General features: G+C 40.2%; 1 protein-coding gene across 2 annotated transcripts in view; it reads right to left on the minus strand.

The window, feature by feature from the left end:
- The window catches only part of fgf14 (fibroblast growth factor 14), a gene marked incomplete at its 5' end in the record, with an annotated part of 112146 nt that extends 90898 nt beyond the window's left edge, over positions 1 to 21248 (minus strand). For both annotated transcript variants that reach the window (XM_083890576.1, XM_083890574.1), the window contains one exon: positions 21143 to 21248. In XM_083890576.1, coding sequence (XP_083746702.1) covers positions 21143 to 21233 — 91 coding nt within the window. The remainder of the gene's footprint in view (positions 1 to 21142) is intronic.
- Positions 21249 to 21919: the final 671 nt, after the last annotated feature.

The following is a 21919-nucleotide window of genomic DNA, read 5'->3' on the forward strand; positions in this document are numbered from 1 at the left end:
GACCACACTGCTAAGGTTTCCCCCCTCTAATAATGACAACAGCTGCAAAAAGAAATCAATGAATCAATCACAACCTTTTGGGAAAAAAAAAAAAAAAAAACCTCTGATGTCAGCCTCTTAAATGTGAAAGTCTTCTTTGTTATTTTGCTCCTCTAAGACAAAAACAAATCTAAATGGGTTTGTGGGCAAAAACTAAATTGTGACTTTGATAAATAATCCACACATTCTGTGTGGCACTAATATGTAGTTCATGCCATTTTCATCAGCGTCTTTTATTTCAAAATAGGGCGGAACAATTAATCATAGTTTTATCAAAATCGCAATACAGCAGGACGAGCAATATTTGTTCAAGCCAAAATAAAAAAGATATTTTATTCTCTTGATCTATACATATCTTATTCTACAGACTGACATTTGTTTCTCACGGAGCTGCACAAATATCACACATTAATCCTTTATTCAAAATCGCTCAGCTCTATTTCAGAAAGAAGTCACATCACTCACACTCACAGTCCTGTCACACGCTGACATAACAGGTGGAAATTATTTAATTTGGTTTCAGGAAAAATCATTGTTTAAATTAAACATATCCAAAATCTCAGCATTCACCAGTCTCTGCTGGAACTCACCATACTCTCCTTCAGCGTTTAATGCCTTGCGTACATGCCGCTCCACGATCCTAGCAAAAGAGGTCGTTTCCATGTGTGCTGCAAAAAATCTAAAAAAGGTCTACAATACTGATGCTTTTCCAACTTATATTAAATACATTTAATCGAATCAAGAATTAATATAGCCTTCCAATGCTGCTCAAGTCGTCACAACCCCTGACACTATGTCCCACAGAGCTTGACACAACCTTTTAACCTGCTCACACAAGTATGGCCACCATCTCACACGTATACACACACACACGCATGCATACCTTGCCCGTCACCCACTTGTAGAGACCCCCCCCCCCCCCCTCCCAACACCCCCATCATCATCTCCCACCAGAACCTTCCAACATGCAGATAACCGTATCCCACAGATAGCGCTAACACTTTCTCAGCTGGCTGGAGGTAACCCACCAGAAATGTCAAGTGCTGTCATGACTGAATGGTGTTGGTGAAATAGCAACTCTTAAACTGACTATAGGGGTGTAAGAAAATAAAGATATGCTACAATATTGTGATATTTCATGGCAAATAATAAATCAATGTTTTGGACATTGGTTTTCTAACAGTGGTTTGTCATACATGAGTAAGTCCACTTGGATGGTTCGCTGTGCCACCCTGATTCCTATGGCCCAACATGTGACCAGGTTCAGTGGTTTGTATTGTAGTTAAAGGTGCATTATGTAATAAATCTAAATCAACTGGCCATAAAATCCTCCTAATATGTCACAGAGACAGAGGAATAATGTTCATATAACAAACTGAACTCACCAACAACAACAGTACAGCCAAAATATTTGCATTAAAAAGAAGTGTAAAGTGTAAAGCAGCTTTGAGTGGTCATCGAAACTAGAAAAGTGCTATATAAATACCTTCTGCTACTTTGATTACGCTCGGGTTGCTAGCAGAGCTCGTCGGACACGGGAAACTACAGATATTGGTCAGATGCTAAACGTGGCTAAACCTAAAAAGCCTCATTAACCTTCTCAGAAATGTCTCAACCAAAAGAATGGAGAGTTTGTACTGGAGATGCATTGAAATGTAAACGATGTGGATCAGTTTTAGAGATGGGGTTTAAAGGTGCATTATGTAATAAATCTAAATCAACTGGCCATAAAATCCTCCTAATGTGTCACAGAGACTCAGGAATAATGTTCATATAACAAACTGAACTCACCAACAACAACAGTACAGACAAAATATTTGCATTAAAAAAAAATATTTTGCTGACTGCTAATCATGTTTATGTTTTGAAATCATGTTTTGGCATGTGGCGCCACCTACCGCCGTCTACCAATCATTGCAGTCAGTAGAGTCTCAGGTGCCGAGCAACCACGGGTTGCCAGTTACATCAGAAAAAGAAACCCAAAAGACCTCGGTGTTTTTAATTTGAATGTAGTAACTGTTTTTGGCCACATTCTTACATATGGCACCTTTAAGCCTCCAACCACAAGTTAGCAGCAGGCATTTGGCCATTTGACTCTTTCCCACTCCTCTTGCTTGACAAATAAAAAACGTCATTGTCATTTTAATTATGAAGGGGAGTATAACAATATAATACAGCCGTCCCTGCATCAGGATATGTATCATATCACAACATTAACTGATTGTGTGGCATGTGGTGCAAAAATGAGAGTTTGAAATACAGCGAGTCCAAGTGGTCTCTATAAAAAAACAATGGCAACTTTAGCTGCATGTTGTTTTTAGGTTTCAGCTCCTACTCTCTGTCCCTCTGGTGCTGTGTCTGTCTGCTCTCTGACACACTGGACCTGAATGCTTCGCCCTCTCTAGCCTAGTGTGCAGAACAGAAAATAACTGTGATTCTCAAAACCACAATGCAACAAACTGCTAGGGTTTGCCTGGTGCAATGATTTAGATAGGAGATTGTCTATCTTTTTCGTTACAGCAACGCTATCTGGAAGTGTTCCACTGCTTCCAAACAATGCACAAAAATGTATGTGTACAGTACACACACAGAGACAGACAGACAGAGAGGGTGGAGAGAGAGAGAGAGAGAGAGAGCACATGGGGAAAGACAGAAGCAGCAGCAGCACAATACTGCCTGCTGCACTGCACTGCAGCAAAAGTCTACACAGCATACCGTAGCCACCACACAATCTCCAGCACTGCACAGAACAGACTCCTGTATGCAGGGAGGAGTGATAGACGCGGGGTAATTAAATATGATGCATGACGTGTTATGTGTTATAGTAATAGGTCCATCAATTTCAAGGCTTATCTGATACAAAAAAATATAACTGGCATCAGATAAGCCTGAGTGAAAATTGTATTGTTTAACGGATCTTAGAATGATCACAGGTTCAAAAATGCCATAACAGAGATACAAATCTATCAGGAATGTGCACCTGGATGTGTTTGATTGGCCATCACAACAAGCCAGATGACGACTGGAATAAGTTGAGGAAAATTGTATTTGTTTGTATGTGTATGTGTATGCTGCTGCTGCTACCTGCTGCTACATGGTACAATGACCAGTTGCACCTACATCAGTACATTAAGAATGACAGTGTTCGTAAGTGCAGTCATAGCTAGAGAGTTGTGTTGATGTGGGACTGTCCATGTGCAAGGTTGTGCGTCCACTCCCTGCTGGCAACGATACCGCACCACCTGTTTTTAGCTTGTGTGGTGACAACAGGATCAGAAGTGTGGCTGCCAACAGCCGACGCTACGAATACAAGTGCTCCTGTCCACAACCCGCCGACACCACAAGGTTCTGCCCGTAAGAGACGTCCAACTCGATAAATCATCATTAAAAATATAAATCACTTGTTGAGTTTGCAACAAGGGAACAAATACACCACGAGAGTTTGATGTGACGGTGGCCAGTGATAGCTGTTTAGTTTTAGCATTTCTCTTGAGCTAAATTAGAATATGCAAACACCTCTCAACATGCAATATTACACGAATAGTGCACTACATGAACAGGCGCTATGAGCAGTATGAAAATAATAAACTTTCTGTAAATTGGATTAAAAGTAAAGTAAATCTGACAATTTATTTTTGACGAAGCTGAAAACAACGATGATTAGCGTGCAATTCAACAGATAATTTGACTACGTACGCAGAGGCCATTGCTCTTCTAAATGCAGTTTTCTGCTCAAATTAGATCAGACGATCTCTATATCGTGCATGCTTTGTCATATTGTTCCTTATTTTTTTTCCTGATGTTAAGGTTTTCCACAGTATAGAGATGGATTTAGGCAGGTATCAAAGTAGCCAAAAGACTTTTGAAAATCTATCTTAAAATAGTGAACCGACCCTTAAGTGATACAGATAATGCTTAGATGGGTGCACACAGAAACTTAGAGACAGAATGCTTACAGACTTATCATTCAAATAATCTTGGCAAACCAGCCAACGAGAAGAGAAAGAGCATCACAACAATGCTGCAGAACCAAATATAAATATAAGAACGCAACAAAATCCCCAAGCACATGTGCACAAAGTTATGGAAACAGCAAAACAAGTTCCTTTGAAAGCTCTTCTGCGTATCACACCGATTTTCAATTGATGATAGGGCGCATCAGCCACAAGTCTTTCAATTCGAAGGTTGTGGGTTTGATTCCCAGCTCCACATTTACATACTGATGTGTGCTTGGGCAAGACACTTAACCCCACGTTGCTCCTGACGTGTGTGTATTCCTGATGGGAAAGGTGCTGCACACAGTGAATGGGTGAATGGCAAATGTAGTGTAAAGAAGCTTTGAGGGGTCTAGAAAACTAGAAAAGGCTACATGTATGTTTATAAAAAATACAAACCATTTCTAAAAAACTAATTTGAATTTGGAAAATAAAGAATGAAAGAGAGAGGAAGACAGAAAGAGTGGAAGAAAAAAGACACAAGGGCATCAGTTTATTCCATCAGCATGGAGCAGATGATGGACAACAGTAATAAATGAGTTGCAGGCCTACAGTGAGTCATGGAATCATATCAATCAATCAATCATAATCAAATCATCAGAATGTACTTCAAGCACAGGAAAGAAAGCACAACCAGCTGACCTCGCGGTGTGTTTTCCTCCAAAAGTCCTCATTGCTCTTAGCAAGCCATCACGTTATCAGTGTGCCTCTGGCTGTGTGATTTGTAGTAACACGTATACTGTGGCTAAATAACACACACACACACACACACACACACACACACACACACACACACACACACACACACACACACACACACACACACACACACACACACACACACACACACACACACACACACACACACACACACACACACACACACACACACACACACACACACACACACACACACACACACACACACACACACACACACACACACACACACACACACACACACACACACACACACACACACACACACACACACACACACACACACACACACACACACACACACACACACACACACACACACACACACACACACACACACACACACACACACACACACACACACACACACACACACACACACACACACACACACACACACACACACACACACACACACACACACACACACACACACACACACACACACACACACACACACACACACACACACACACACACACACACACACACACACACACACACACACACACACACACACACACACACACACACACACACACACACACACACACACACACACACACACACACACACACACACACACACACACACACACACACACACACACACACACACACACACACACACACACACACACACACACACACACACACACACACACACACACACACACACACACACACACACACACACACACACACACACACACACACACACACACACACACACACACACACACACACACACACACACACACACACACACACACGCCCCAGTGTGTAAAGCCTGGTGTGTTTGATAAAGGTTAAAGACGCTACATATCTGTCATTGGAGCCACAGGGTACGAGCCCTAACCTTGTTGCTGCATGTATAGTACGAGCAACATGCTAATGTGACTGCATCATATCCCATTCCTAGATGATGATGTGGCTGGAAACACTATTACTATTAATACATGGACTCGCTCATCACACTCTGCCAGCCCTTTAACACTTCAGCTGCTGATCTCAGAACAGAATATGGTCTTACTTTAGCAGCAGTTTAACAGACTGCACATTTAGCCCATGTATCAAAAACACAGAATTGAAAACTTTTGGTTTTGTTGAGTGTTCTTTTCTTACAGTAACATTTTTTTTTAGCATATTTTTACTATATTTATATTTAATCTGTTCTGATTTTATTTAATCTCATCAGTATTCCTATCAAGCATCATGTTTGACATATGTAGGGGATTTACAGTATATACATCAGTGCACAAATTAAGAAATATGCATTTAATGGATTAAATGTTTGGATTTTAAATCATTCAACAGACAGAAATGCAATTTCATTTCGATTAATATTGACATCCACATCTATTTTTGAGAAAATCTGAGACAGGATTTGGACTTGTAGGAAGAAATTACTACCTTCAAAGTTGTCCGTTAACTTTCACAAACATCTACACCGGTGTGATCCTCTTTGCAGCAGAAGCTGATCCATTAAAATTATATCCACTACGGGAACTGTGCCACTGTTTCGTTTTCAACACAGAAGCAGAAGACTGTGTTGCAGTAATACATGCAGTATATCTCTGTAAGTTATGAAACCACAACATTACTTTGGGTTGGATCTGCAATAACACTGGAGTGGAGAGGAGGGAGAGGGTTATCAAATGCAGCACTGGTACTGGAATAGAAGCAAAGGGCCACAAAACACACATGTGTGAGAGTATTAAAGAGAAAACAGGGGGATGGAGAGATGGTGGTGGAGGAGGGGGAAAAATAAAACACTTAATAAAAGGTGAAAGGCAAGGACAATCTGCTCCTTATAAAAATCATATATTTTTAAATCTAGAGCAACTTCTTGCCGATACTGACCCATGATGGTTTCTTACATACAACACTGTATGTAATTTTCACCTCATATTCAATTACAGCGCTGCAGTTTTTCTTTTAGCAGCAATAAATAATCTGTGTACAAACATCGGCACCATAATCGCGTTTGCTTACAAACAAATCAAATGAGAAAATGTCACCGAAAATAGTTGTTTACAATGGTGCAGTCACTTAATCGAGGGGAAGTGTAACGTTGAAATTCACACAAGAGAAGCACAAATTCACAAATTCACTTGCAATTTTGGTATGAGTTCAGCAGAAAAGAACATAATATTGGTGTCGTTATGCGTCAGTGTAAATAAACAAAGACGAATATATTACACATTACATTAAAATACACTTAACAGGCAATGAATTACTGCTAAAAAGCTTGGAATTAAATGTATTACTCTTAATCACAAACTAAATCACTTACTGAAAACTGCTACATACATTTATTATAAATCTGAGCTTTGGATGTGTATACATACAGTACATACACACACACACTGCCACTGAAACAAGTATAACCTTGCTCAAACTAAAAATAATCACATCTAAAATATTTGACTTCACAGAATCTAAATTGAGTAACTTCATATGACCTGATTATTTTATGTCGATGTAAACAATAATACTGCACTTGACTCAACCTTCATTTTTTGCCTTGATCCAAATTATTTTCTTAACTTTTAGTTATTGAACCAAACCAATAAATTTAGATTGAACCAATTCACTTTTAACAGATTTAACTTGAACATTTTATTTGACTTTAGACACAGATTACATTACATGTATGTATTCATCTTAAACATATGAAGAAAAAAATCATATTCATAAATCATATAGAAAAATATTTTTCTTTACATTAAGTAACATGCAAAATAGCCAATGTTTGAATCTCTCTCAAGAACTGCTTTTTCAAAAAATAACTCCAGTCAACACTGTGCATAATTAGGTCCTTAGCCGAGTGTGAAATCAATTGGACGAGTCACTGTAAGAGAAAAATAATATAATAATATCACAAACTGACAGACAGACAGACAGACGCCTCCATTTATAGTTACATTTACCATAAATGTCAATGGGATTCTCCATGGCTGCTTAGGCAAGGCCTGGTCTGCTAATAACATTACATATATTATAAATTATTTCTGCTTGAATCAACAAAAGCACAGGGATGAGCTCACAAAGCCATATTCAACAAAACATACCTCCACTACAGGTATTCACACAACACTGAACACACCTTTTCACACTCGGCTTCAAACCTGCACTTTTTGGGGACGTTAAACTCATTACCCTGAAGTTGACAACAGTGACAACACAACAATGAACAGTCACAGTATTTTTTGTTTTCCTTAACCTGAACCCTGGAGGAAAAAAGCTCCTCACAAGTCTATTAATAGTGCACCCATCCACTTGTGAAGGGCTGATAGTTGTGCACATGCAGAGGCCATTCTGACACCTCACAATGCATTTTTAGGTAATGATGATGAACTTCAAAAAGGAGCATGTAGCCTATCTGTCAACTCTGCTGTTCAACTGTTGGAACTCCTGCTGCAGTAAATAAATAATCTCTAGCCTACGATGATTATTCCCTCCTGCTCTTTATCTCACACTCCCAGCAGCTCCCAGAAGAAGAAGAAGAAAGAAAGAAAAAAAATCACAGTAGCTTCACAACAGCTATCGTGTGTGCGATCCTCTGAGATTTATTAGATATGTCATATGTTGGAGAGAAGCTGTTTACAGTTGCTCCTCACACGGTGTTACACGTTCAGTCACACAAGTGGGTTATATGACACATGGATCCTGCTACTAAGAGCAGAGGATGATGAGCCAAATTACAAGATGATTTATGGAGCCTCCATAAGACACAGGGCAGAAAACCAAGTGGGGAAAAGCAGTGACGGCTACTTTGAGATGTAGCTCAATTTCCCAGTGTTTCTGGAAAAGTATAGAGCCATCAGAACTGTGCATGCCCTCGGAAAATCAGCGATACATTACTAAGGTCAGTAAAATTATAAAAGTTCTTGATATGGACTTTAAAAAGAAGTGTAAACTTACACAAAAGTGTTCAATTGTAAAACAGGATTATTGACAAACCTACTGGATGTTGAGCAGTATTGCACGATGGCAGAGTAGTTTAGGATAATAATACAGTGACAATTCAGTGACACAATACGTTTGAATTGAAGACATTGTACTTTTTTGCACTGAAGCAGTAAATGATTTTGATGAAGTCCCTCCTGCCACGCACTGATTTTCCACTAATAACCCAACAATATAATTATTCATGGCAGGCATCAGTTTGAACAGCATGTCTTTTCTGAGCAAAAGTGTGAAAGCGGGATTAAACATAAAAATGTTGATCCATTGGGATTGATGAGGGTTTTTTTTCTTTCTTGCGTTGGACAGTAATCAGACACACTGGACCAACAAGAGATTCCACTGACGCTCAAAATGATGGAGGACAAAACATTTGTACATGAAAAATCCTCCTTAAATCTATCCTATAAATCTGACGAGGCCATGTATTCTACCATGAACCCATCTATAAACCTCTATCATATAAACGAGAGCTAAACCAAATTAATCACAATGAAAAAATTGGGCTGATTTTTGGCATTTTTATATGATCGGTGTCATCCGACTATTTTAACTAAGAGTATTACTTATGTAAGTTTAGTGCTCTGAAACTTGATAAATGCTACAAAACACACTAAAACATTTCTATTTCTTCAGAGAAGTATTGATCCCAAACAAGGTACAGTTGAATTTGAACATTTTATTTAAAAAAAATATATATATATAAATAAATTAGGGCTGTCAAAAGATTAACATTTTTAATCAGATTAATCACAGGGTAGCTGTGGATTAATCACGATTAATTACCATTCGTAAATATGCCAAAAAAAAATCAAATTTTCTCTTTATATTGTTGTAGGAACGGAGAGATAAATAAAGTATGTGAAAATATAAATGTAAAGAACAAAAAAATACTGTAAATAACTTGTCAAAACCTATACAAACTTAGTAAAAAATAAATATTACAATGTAAAAAAAAAAACACATTATAAGACAATATAAATAAATAGAAAAAATAAAATGCTGTAAATAAGGTTAAAAAAAAAACAACTACACATTGCACTGTAAATAGCTCACATTATAAACAAAATATAAAGTATAGAAGTTAAATAGTTTTCTTACTAAACCCACAGCAGGAAATTCCTCATCAGCACTTTGAAGCACTGCTTCTGCTAGTTAGCATTAGCATCAGCTAGCATTCTGACGCTAATGTTAGCTGCTGTCTGTGTCCCCGTTAGTTAGACAGTGACTGTTATTGTTATGATTAGATCATTAAAATAAATTAACGCGTTAATTCCACAAATTAATCATCATGCGTTAACGCGTTAATTTTGACAGCCCTAAAATAAATATAAATATAAAAAAAGAAAAAAAAATATATATAAATATATGAGTGCACAGATTGGAGAGATGGACCAATAGATGTATTTTGTGTATATATTTATATAATTGCCAAAAGTATATCATTATTTTGCTGCTCTGATTTCTTAAGATCAGTATGAAAAAAAAAATAAAAAAAATGTTGTTTAATATATACCTCCTAAAAAATGGAGAAACAAAGCAACTGAAAGGTTGGCATCAGTCATTTCATAATGTCTTATCAGCATAATGTAAAACAAGTGATCTGAAAAAGACCTGCACCTCATGGCACATGGTCTCTGATCCGGTGGACTTATAAGAACTCCAGCCTCAGCAATGACATGACTGCCTACACTGCAAGACACTTAAGAGACTGTAAGAGTCAGACGATGCACGCACAGAGTTTCAGAGACGGAAAAAATTACCTTGGGGCATCTGTTACATATGAAACAAGTGCATTTGTCTGTGCTCAACTGATGGGAGCAGCTCTGGACAGAGAGCATCCATCCCCAAACAGTAGTATTTGAAGAGAAAGGAGGGCAAAATTATTGAGCATAGGGTCTGGGCGATAATGCGATGACAATATATATTTTTGATTTAACCATTCCTAGCCCTAGAAAACCTAATTTTGCCTTAATCTGACAACAATCAGGCTTTAAACATGCATATAAACACACTAAAGCTAGCTTTATGGTCGCCGTGGTGTGCCTGGGCAGGTCCGATTGTACAAGCATTTGTATGACCCTTCTGTCCGAAAGCACCGAGACAGTCACGCGGCTTTAAATCGATGGAAGGAGATTGCTACCACGCAAAAAGACGATGGTGTTTGCAGTAGGACGTGGAAAAACATGAGGCATCGCTTTGTGAAGGGCAAAAGACGAGCCCATAGAAAGAGTGGTGACCCAGGGGGAAAAGCCCTCCCGGTGATTCTGGTGGAGCTGGGATGGCTGTCCCAAAACGTGAAACACAGAGAGACAGACAGTCATTTTGAGACCAATGTAAGCGATAACCTAAAATTCAATGGCGGAAAGTTGTTGTTTGAATGAACTAGAATCGATTATTAATCGATTACCAAATTAATCGGCAACTATTTTGATACTCGATATCGGTTTGAAGCCTTTTCCATGATTAAAACAAGATTTCTGACTGTTTTAGCTTCTTAAATGTGAATATTTTCTTAGTTTCTTTGCTCCACATAACAAAGAAATCATTAAAACTGAATCATTTTGGTTTGTGGACAAAACAAGACATTCAAGAACGTCGTCATTTCCAGGTTTGACGAACACTGATCAAACGATTTTTAACATTTCATGACATTTTATGGACCAACCGATTCATCGAGAAAATAATCGACAGATTAATCGATTGTGAAAATAATCGTTAGTTGCAGCTCTAGAATGAACTGTTGCTGCCTATAGCAAATGTGGTTTTTGCTATAGGCAGGGGACGTTTATCCTGCAGCACACATTGGCTTCTTGCTTTATTCACTGAATATCTTGATCGTACGCCCCCTGCCGTTGAGGCGAATACTGCAACGAACAACGCACTGAGCATAAGCGAAGATGAAGAGCGGGAAGAAGACACTTTACAGTCAACATGCCTGTTGAACCTCCCTTTAAACCTAACTTGACGTCTTCTCTGTCTCGCGTCCAATTGTGTGATCACAACACACACTTTATTGCCACACGTGCAGACATAAAGTTAAGCACAGTCAAAAATAACAGATTTAAGCGGCTGACAAAACTAATTGACACCTTGTTAACTCACTGATTGTACATATTTCTCCCCCTGCTATATATCGACTGCGATGAGAGAATTGAAGAAGAGCTGCGAAGCGCGTCGTACTTTGCTTCCACGTCGGGTTGGTAAAGTTGTACGTCTGTATTGGCTTTTTGCTGGGTTTGTTTGCCAACTGATCCAATCATTTATTTTGCGCTCCTGTAGAACTTGAAGCTTTGAACCTGTATCAACATTTGAGGTAATATATACCCGTTTTATTCATCTAAAGGTGCTGCAGTTTTCATGTTCAACTTGAACAAAAATAAACAATATTTAAACCAAAATAACCTTTTCCTATATTTACATTTCACTTAGAAGTAAAGAGGAACCTTTAAGACTAACATAAAAATATATATATATCAATAAGTATATACTGATAAGATGTTTTTTTTCCATTTTGCCAACCCCTAATTGAGCATATGTTTAAGGTTTGTTGAGGTGAATGATTTGATTAAAAAGTGAGAAGCCTAATAAATATCTGCTTCCTCACAAAGAAATGTTCAATTTCTCCAAATCAGCATCATTCAAATGAATCACACTGTGATTCTCATGCAGCGACATGATGTTCCTCAGGCAGCCTTTGACACCACAGGCAGTAAACCACATCTATGACTCGAATCACAGAGCAATCAACTAATCGTCGCGTCTCCCTCGCGATTCACCTGCGGCTCGTATTAGTTTGTCCTTTAACAAGACTGCAAAGTATAAAGTGGTTCACTGTGAAGACAGAAAAGCACCGTTAAACGAACTAAACGCTTAAACTTGAATCACATATTTATTTTGATTGCCCGGAGCAGTGAAACAAGCTGCACACACACACACACACACACACACACACTGACATACAGACAGTGTATTATCACCTTCTTAGATAATATGGTGACATGTTTATAAACAGTTTGGGTGACAGTTTTCACATCCAGCAGACGTTAGCAGCATGAGCATTTATGTGGAGACGTGTCTAATTGTTGGTCCAATATTCACTCTGCTTTTGGGCGAGTTACAAACTTTGTCAGTCTAGAGTGATTTATCAGCAGACTGAACCCACAGCCACAAAATATCTCCATAGTGCTCAAAAGGAACTGTTTGTAGAAGAACTAATAATGCACATCTGTGACTAAATCTTGTCAGATGTCACATTTTCAAATACATTTAATCAAATGTAATCTAAAAATACGTATTGTAGTAGTTTTAAACCGATGCATTTCATGTTATTAGTGTTTACGTGAACTGCCTTTAGCCATAACATTAAGGGAAAGGTGACACATTTAGGGCCACATTATACTTCTCCGACTGCGTATACGTTATCTGACTGCGTCACCACGGAGACGCCTCGAGCCTTTATACTTCTGCGTCGTGGTGATGGACACGCACTGCAATTTCCCGCCCGATCAGTAGGGGTCGCTGCGCAAGGCTGTTGTGCTTCAGGCTACAGTGAGCAATGGTGTCCGAGAAAGAAAGAAAGAGCGAGAAAGACTGTTGTTGTTGAAACAGTGGCCGTTTCTCACTTTTCTGTGTCACGGAACGCAGTTTTAAGATAATTTGAGGAGAGAAATTGTCCATTTAGAGTCTAAACATGTGCTGTGTGTGTTAAGATATGACGTATTTATAGTTTGGCAGCGGCGTTGTCGGCGGGGATCAGCTCCGCGTCTGTGGACGCTCGGTGCTCACTGTGAGCCGGCACAGAGCAGCTTCGCTCGGCCTGTCCTGAGGACCAATCGCAGCTCTTGCCGTCTCCGTTGTCCCTTGACGGAGTGACGGACACTTAAAAAATATTTCGTGCAGCCGGAGACGACGCAGAGACTCTTCGACAGGCTCTTTAGCATACATATATTTGCTTTTTACTGATTTGCGTGTAAAACTGATTGTCTCAGAGAGTGTAGTAGACTGGCAGCGATGCAGGAGCATGCATTTCATTACCCCTGCTGGTCATGTTTCTTAATAGCAGGACAGAGACAGCCCAAATTAATTCACTATGGAAACTGATGACACTACTGCCATTATCATAGGCAAAAACATGAGAATGACACAACATTTCTTGTTGACCCATGACATAAATCTACTGCAAAGTCCTCCATTTCCCCCAAATGATCTAAAAAGCATTACAGGAATTAGGAATTGAGAGGAACATTAATCCTTAACAACCACAAATTGTACAATTAATTTTCCTCATATTGATGTTGCACTTAACCTCTTCATTCAGTGACATTGTAGATACTGTATGTGGACTGGCAGCTGTTTAAGTAGAGATTCATCACACAGTATGAAGAAGTGCAGTTTTAAATATTACCAAATAATATTTGAGCTCCTACTAAACATGTTGACTGTAGAGGTTTGAAATACACGAGGTTCTTCATTTACAAATTTGCTGCAATGTTTCTGTGTGAAGCCTAGCAACATGCCATGGTGGTTGGAGGAGGATATTTTTAGCCAACCCTACTGTTATTCAAATTGTAGGAGTTTGAATCACCCAACCCCTTTAATTACGCTGCTGTTTCTTTGTTTCCACAAATTAGAGTGGGTATGTTACACAAATTAGTCACAATGCTTGTAGAGGAAATCATGGCCACCGTTATAATTTGGTTTTGGAAAAAGCAGAATTTGAGATACAGTTATACGGTTTATAGCTCTCGCCCTCAGATAGGAATTGTTTGAAAAGACAGGAGCAGAAGAATATGGTCATTAAATGATGTAATTTAGGATTTCACTGTCTCTGCAGATAAAAAAAAAGTAAATCGAAGTAGATTTGACAGCATCCAGACACATAAATATGCACCATATCAAGGGGTCATTCTATATGTTGACACAAAGGCAGTCATTGTTATAACAGTGTAGTCATGAACCCATTAGCTACAGGTTTATAGCCACTACTGCAGGCGAGTCACAAAATTTTTGATTGATTAGAAAAAAATGTTTCCCACATATTTAAACACCCTTAAAGGGACACTGTGTAGTATTTATGGGTTTATATAACCCAAAATCCACCTTTTTATACATATTATGTGCTCCTGCATTGTCTAGTCGCTGTATAATAGTTTTTGTTTCATTTTCGTAGTGTTTCAAAAAGTCATGTAAAATAACATGGTCACAGGCCACTGTTGCATAGCCGCTGTTAGCAGCGAGACGCCATGTTTCTACTGGAGCCTGTAAGGACAGTCCCGCCTCCACTGACGGAGCAGATACGATATACAAAAGACACACTTATACATCTGAATAAATACGAGAACCTCATCTGCTGACACGGAGAAAGACGACGAGGACGACATTTGACCGGCTGAGGATACCGTATCGCTCAGGGAAGGGAGGGGGGTGAGCAGAGAAGCAGTGTGTTGTTGTACATTTCAGCCTCTCCTCTAGATGTCACTATAAACTACTTACTTCACCTTTTTAAGGGAGTATTTAAAAATACACATTCACATCAATCCAGCATATTGTGCTAGCAGTTATCTTTCAGTTCAGATACACTGGAGCTCTCTAAAGCTGGGCACTGGTTCACTCACAGCACGTGACTAGCCTAGACCTATCCTTCCAAGAGGGACAAAGCGGAGGTCCCGCCTCCATCGCTGCTGTGCTAATCACGAGGCTGCATGTTACTCGCCGGCTCCGTCAGATTCCCCTTGATTGGCCGAGAGCCTGTTCAGTCCCCAGCCGACTAAGAGCCCAGACGCAAGGACGCACGGCACGCTGCAATATTATTTGAAAACAAGTTAAAACACTGTAGCTCCTATCCTCAACTGCCAACTACTGTGGCCAGTATATTATTATGCCAAGTGTACGAGCATTGTTATGAGCGAAGATTTATCGTTTTGTAACTCGACCAAAAAAACTCCACAACCACAAGAGAGATACCCTCCACTTCAGAAACCACCAGTGAAGATGCTGATGTAGCTTATGAGAGTAAACACAAATGAGAGAAGACCCAAAAATATACAGATTAAAACAATTGCATACAACATAAAGGGGGGTTCTAGACAATCTAAACATGTACTTTTGACCTGTATATTTATGTCTCTAATTATTATCTGTGGTTATGATTTTAGATAATGCATCAATGTATTAATGCACACCAGGGTTTCCCCCAGAAAACCTGCTAAGGCCGGTGATAGGACCTCTCGGGCAGCCCACGGCGTTTTTGTAAAAAAAAAAAGTTTGCAGGAACTACTGCAAGCCGCCGAGATCCACTTCCATGAACGCATATGTTGCTAATGACGATACACTTCCCGGTTTTTAAATGATGCGTTCACGTCCGCAGGTTTTTACACCTTCACACAATACGATGTGCTATAACGAGTATGACGAGGGAGAACAAACACAAATGCTTGATCAAGGACAGAGAATCTAAACTCTAATTCAGAACCGTTTTTAATCGTGTATTTCGGCGTGAGGTGTGGCGTGAGGTGTGGCGTGAGGTGTGGCGTGAGAGCGTGACAAGTCAATCGAATGCGTGAGTCTCACGGCCAATGCGCGAGAGTTGGCAGCTATGTAACTTCCAGTGACCAGTATGAGGAGTGTGAGAGTGATAACACCAACTTTAACACACCTGCTCACCATTTACACCTGAGACCTTGTAACACTAACGAGTCACATGACACCGGGGAGGGAAAATGGCTAATTGGGCCCAATTTGGACATTTTCACTTAGGGGGGGTTACTCACTTTTGTTGCCAGCAGTTTAGATATTAATGGCTGTGTGTTGAGTTATTTTGAATGGACAGCAAATGTTCACTATTATACAAGCTGTACACAGTCTACTTAACATTGTAGCAACGTGTAATTTCGTCAGTGTTGTCCCATGAAAAGATAAAATACAAAATGTGAGTGATATACTGTAGTTGCGCTTCCCTTGACACACTAAGAGCCATCATCATGTGGACATCTAGGCTTTCTGTAACCTGTGCCGTCACTTCACTGTCCAAGAACTGAGCTGTTGTGCTCCTCTCAAGAAGCCACCTACCGACTTCACACATCCACGGAAAAAACCAGACTGTTTGCTTTCCAGATTTACAGCATTCAAACATTTACTGAAACTTACAAAGCCTTGAATAAGTCAGTGAGGACCAATCAAATGTCGGTCTTCATTACAGATTGTGATAAGCAATAGCATTACAGCACCGAGACTTCAGTTAAACCTCCTGGTTCTGTCACACACCATAGAGTTGAGCTTCCCTTGATACACTAAGAGCCATCATCATGTGGACAGCTAGGTTTTCTGTAACCTGCGCTGTCACTTTGCTGTCAGAGAGCCGCTGTTGTGCTCCTCTCAGGAAGCCAGCTACTGACTTCACACATCCACTGTAAACCAGACTGTTTGCTTTACACATTTACAGCATTCAAGCATTTAATAAAACAACAAAGCCCTGCATAAGTCAGGGGGGACCAATCAAATGTATGTCTTTATTACACATTGTGATATAACAAATGCCTTAATTAAAACACCATGACTCATTATAGCTGTATGCACCATTCAATCACATTCAACATTTTACAGCAGCAGCTATGAGTTTATGTCCATTCATCACTACTACATAGAAGCTGCAGGGCTAAAGTCCCCCTGCACCTCCATCCATTCCACTCAGATCATTCATTACATAATTGTCTGAATAATATTTAGTCACTCACAGACATGTATACATGCTGAATAGAATAGGTGAGCAATCTCAGCTGTAACAGACCAACAACCCTAAAGACAAACCACCATACCATAGATGAAACTATACAGTTGGGACAACTTTAACAGGTCAGAGACTGCAAAAGCTTTGCAAGACTATCTGAAGGCAATTTTGCAAAAAAAAAGGGCCTAAAGGTGAAATGTTAGTCTTACTTGATCCGACGTTGCACTTGCATCAGATGCAGCATCTTGTCAGTTTCACCCTCAGCCTCACGGAGCAAAGTGACAGTTTCTAGAGAGTAACTCCAAATAAGAGGAACCTGTTTAATTAATCTAGCTCTGCATCCATCGAATCATGCACGCACATAAAAGCCATCTATTTCATGAAATACTCTAGAAATTCAACAAATAAACCAACATGTTAATGCATTTTCTTTCTACTTTGAAATGCAAGTGTGAATTTAACATGACGTTGAGAAAAGTGGTGAGCTTGCACGTATGTAGGTTAGGCATAACCCTAACGAAATACAAACCGGCTCATGCACACATAACCTCATTCTATTCCAGATGCATAGTGCAAGACAAAATAAAAATACAAAAACATATTGCCCCTGATAAACAATCCATACTGGATATCTCACCTCTTTAGATTCACGGTTGATGTTGAAGTTTGAGCATGGGCCGAGATACAGATACAGTCACTGCATTATAGGACAGATGGTTATATGTTGATGAAGGCTTATAGCCTCATTGATACAGTCTGAGTGGCTTGGTCTGTCTATGTTCGCTCACTGATGTTGCTTTACTAAAAACACAGCCAAAGAGCCAGAACACTACGTCTACAGGCCTCTGCAGTTAAAACCTAGCCAGTCCAGAAATATGCAGGAAACACTTGCCTCTCATGACCGTGGGCCACACAGAGGACTCTCCACCCACGACTGAGCTGCAGGGAAAAAAGTCCTCAAAGGCTTTTAATGTATATCTCAAACAAATCTGTCATTCGATTTGTTTAATTTCAAAAAGTTAGCACCACCCCACTGACACGGTCTGCATCTTGGCCTACTTCATTTCACAGTCAACGCCGGTCCCTATCTGCTGTTTCAGCACGAATCCTGACAGATGTGCCCACACCATTGCTTCACAATAACTCAATAATGAGTCTTCATAGAGTAAATATGGACTACTCTTATTTTGAAAGCCACATGAATTCAAATGTCAAACACATGACAGTGTTAAACACACGTTATATGGTGCCTCCCTGCAGCTTTTCCACTCAACATTACTCAGCCAATGACTATATTTACATAGACACCACTAATCTGACTTTTGAATAACACGTTATTTGTTTACATGACTTGAATAAAACATACCTTTCATATTTCTGTTAAATGTTATGGCGCATAATCTACGACTCACAGCTACATTACGCTTACTGCTATCAAAAGTCTAAGACCTGGAATAACACGTCTTAATCCAAATATAGTTTTTTTCTAAGTATGACCTCGTTCCAGATTAGATAATCAGAAAATGACAGCGTCTTAGTCTCTGTATTTCGAATAAACTCGGATATGCTTTTCCCCTTTTCCTTCAAAGACAAGTGTCATGTTTAAAAAAGGAAATTTGCAGGTTGTGCAAAACTTCACAGCTTCAACTACAGATCAGATTAGAAAACAAATCTGACTTCATGTCCAGATTATAAAATCTAGATATATAAAATATTAGATTATTAATTCTGAAGTATAAGTTTAGATCAGGCCATAGAAACATGTGGAACAAAGATATACAGTATTCTGCAGAACAAGTCTTGACACAAGTTGAGACCAGATGCTTCTCCTTGGTGCTCGCTTCCTACAAACATATGCCTGCAGGTGATTACCATGCAATAATAAAGTATCATTAATTGACATTATATATGGACATATACATTGTATAATGTTGATAAACATTGATAAACCTGTTATCAAGCTAGAAGCGATCACCTGCTGCATGTCGGTTTGTTTACCAACAAGTAAAATAAGACAAACATGCAAAACTGTGGCTTCAACATAGTTTTTGAGTCTTTCTCAATAGTTTTGTGTTTCCTGGTGTTGACAATAGTCTTGGAATAATCTAGAAATGCCTACAAATTTGCTGTAAATGTCTTTAAACTCTGTTTTCTCTTAAATGTTTAGCATTAGCACTGTAGTAGAGTTCATTAGCCTTATGTCGCGTATGTAGAATAAAGCTGGTTGCTATATCAAAGGCACAGAGGGGGTTTTATATGATTTGGCTGTCACCTTAAGTGTAAACTATAATGCCAAGGGAAACGTGGTAGTTGGTAGTGAAACATAGGTAAGCGGCGTATTCCCTCAACAAAAGGGCAAGGATTTCCGCATAACCAGTTAAAAGTGTGCATTGATAGGTATCAACTCCATTTTTGATTTAAAAACTGCACTCGTGTAATTTGTTCTTGCAAACAAAAAGTGGAAATGACTGGCATTTTCATTGGTGGCAGTGACAGTATACCCCCCTGGTTAAAACAGTGAACAGTTGTGCTGTTTGACGATAGTGGACGGTGTTTTTGACGTTGTTCCTGCAGTATCAGCTAAGACAGTCCTGCTTCAAAATGATGATGATCTACTATACTGCAGTTGCAGTGTGGAGGAAATGTACTGCTGTTGCTGCTGCTGCTGCTGCTGCTGCTGCTGAGCACATCATCTTCAAACCCAGAACCTGAGGTGAAGTAGCCCCGCACTGCATGCTCCCCTCCACCTGGGGCTTTTTCCTTCACACCTACAACAGCCTGTTGAAAATAAACATCCCCTTGCGCGCCGATGATCAGCAGTGTTTCATTTAATTGGCTGCACATTTTAACCAGGGGTGCTGTGTTTCTCCCACACTCGCACAAAAACAAACAATCCTAAAAGATGTGTGTTGCTCAAATGCAGTATTTGCATGAGTGCAGCGGTGCCTGCTCTGCATGTCCTGCATGACCCCGTCTTCTTCATCACAAAAAACAACTCGCATGAAAAATTACAGGGCCGCATGATCTGGCCAAGCTCAACAGCCAGGGAGAGAGACATGAGAGAATGGTCTGTCTCCTCCAGTGCTGGCTCGCTGAAAACATAGCGAGTAGCCCATTTCCTCGAGAAGTGGTGTTGCAGAGGGGGGGGGGAAATGCTGCTGCAGTAAACCCGGGGATGGAATCATCTGGTTAGGGGGGAAAATCACGTTGGAGGTGGATTTGAGCAACAGAAATGACATCTTGCCCGCGTTTGTGTGTGTGTGTGTGTACGTGTGTGAGAGTGTGCGCGCTATTAAAAAAAGTTGTGAGATCTGGGTGCCGTGGTGATGCAGGGGGGGGGGGTTAGGGGGGGGGAGCATTTTTGTGTGTCTGTGCACTGCACGTCCCCAAAAACCTGGTCTCGCCGATAGTAGCTGCACAGAATAAGTTGTCCTCCCCCCCCCTCCTCTTCCTCCTCTTCCTCCTCCTCCTCCTCCTCTCAGTGCCACTGCATGATCCACTCGCTGCATAAATATGATTGCAGATCTATGACCATTACAACAAACAAACGAATAACGCAGATTCAACACAGACACACTTGTGACTCACACACACACACACACACACCACACGCACACACACACACTCTCACACGCGCAACGCCGGTTCACGGCGAAACGCAGGAGTAAAGGCAAGAACGGTGATGAGCTTACCACTTGGATTCTTGTTTTTCTTAAGACTCTTGCCACAAAGACACTGCAGCATATGCGTTCCTTTGCTGAAAATGTTCCAAAGAAACCACATTGATTTGGGCGAAGAGCAATCCAGTGGCTTAAACACCCAGGTGTAGATGAGATCCTTGCGGTTGCATAATAATACAATTGGATCAGTTCCCCAGGACAAGGCTGCCAAATGGATCATAGAAAAAATAGGTACATCCAATTCCTGTGCGTTTTCATTCACGTGGCCAAAAAAATATATATATTCACCGTCTTTTCAGACTTCGTAACAACGGCGTGTTTCTCTTCCTCTGGCGTAGAAAGGATGCCTCCTCAAGTAGTCGAAAGAAAAGATACTCTGGAAATTGCATGTGTCGCACCGGGAGAAGACGGGGCCGCCAGTAAACAAAACACAACTAACCTGAACACAGTAAAACACGGTGGATTTCCGAGGAGAAAATCATTGCCTATTAGTTCATCACTCTGAGGAGAGGAGGGTGGATCTGCACAGCATCAAAAGCCAAGGGAGGGTGCATCCTATGCACAGACTGCTGCAATGATAGCCCCGACCAAACACCACATTGCCGGATCAGGTCCAATTCGTGTCTCCTCGAAACCAGCTCGAATGGCGAGGTCAGACAACACCAACCTCAGTTTTCATCTCTCATGGTCCCACACTGCAGCGTCTCTGTGAAAGCCGGGCTGGGGGGGTTCTTGGCGTGTGTGTGTGAGTGTGAGTGTGTGTGTGTGTGTCCGTGATTCCTGGAGTGT

Source organism: Microchirus variegatus (assembly GCF_963457635.1).
Source record: "Microchirus variegatus genome assembly, chromosome: 5".
In the NCBI taxonomy this organism is placed as follows: Eukaryota; Metazoa; Chordata; class Actinopteri; order Pleuronectiformes; family Soleidae; genus Microchirus; species Microchirus variegatus.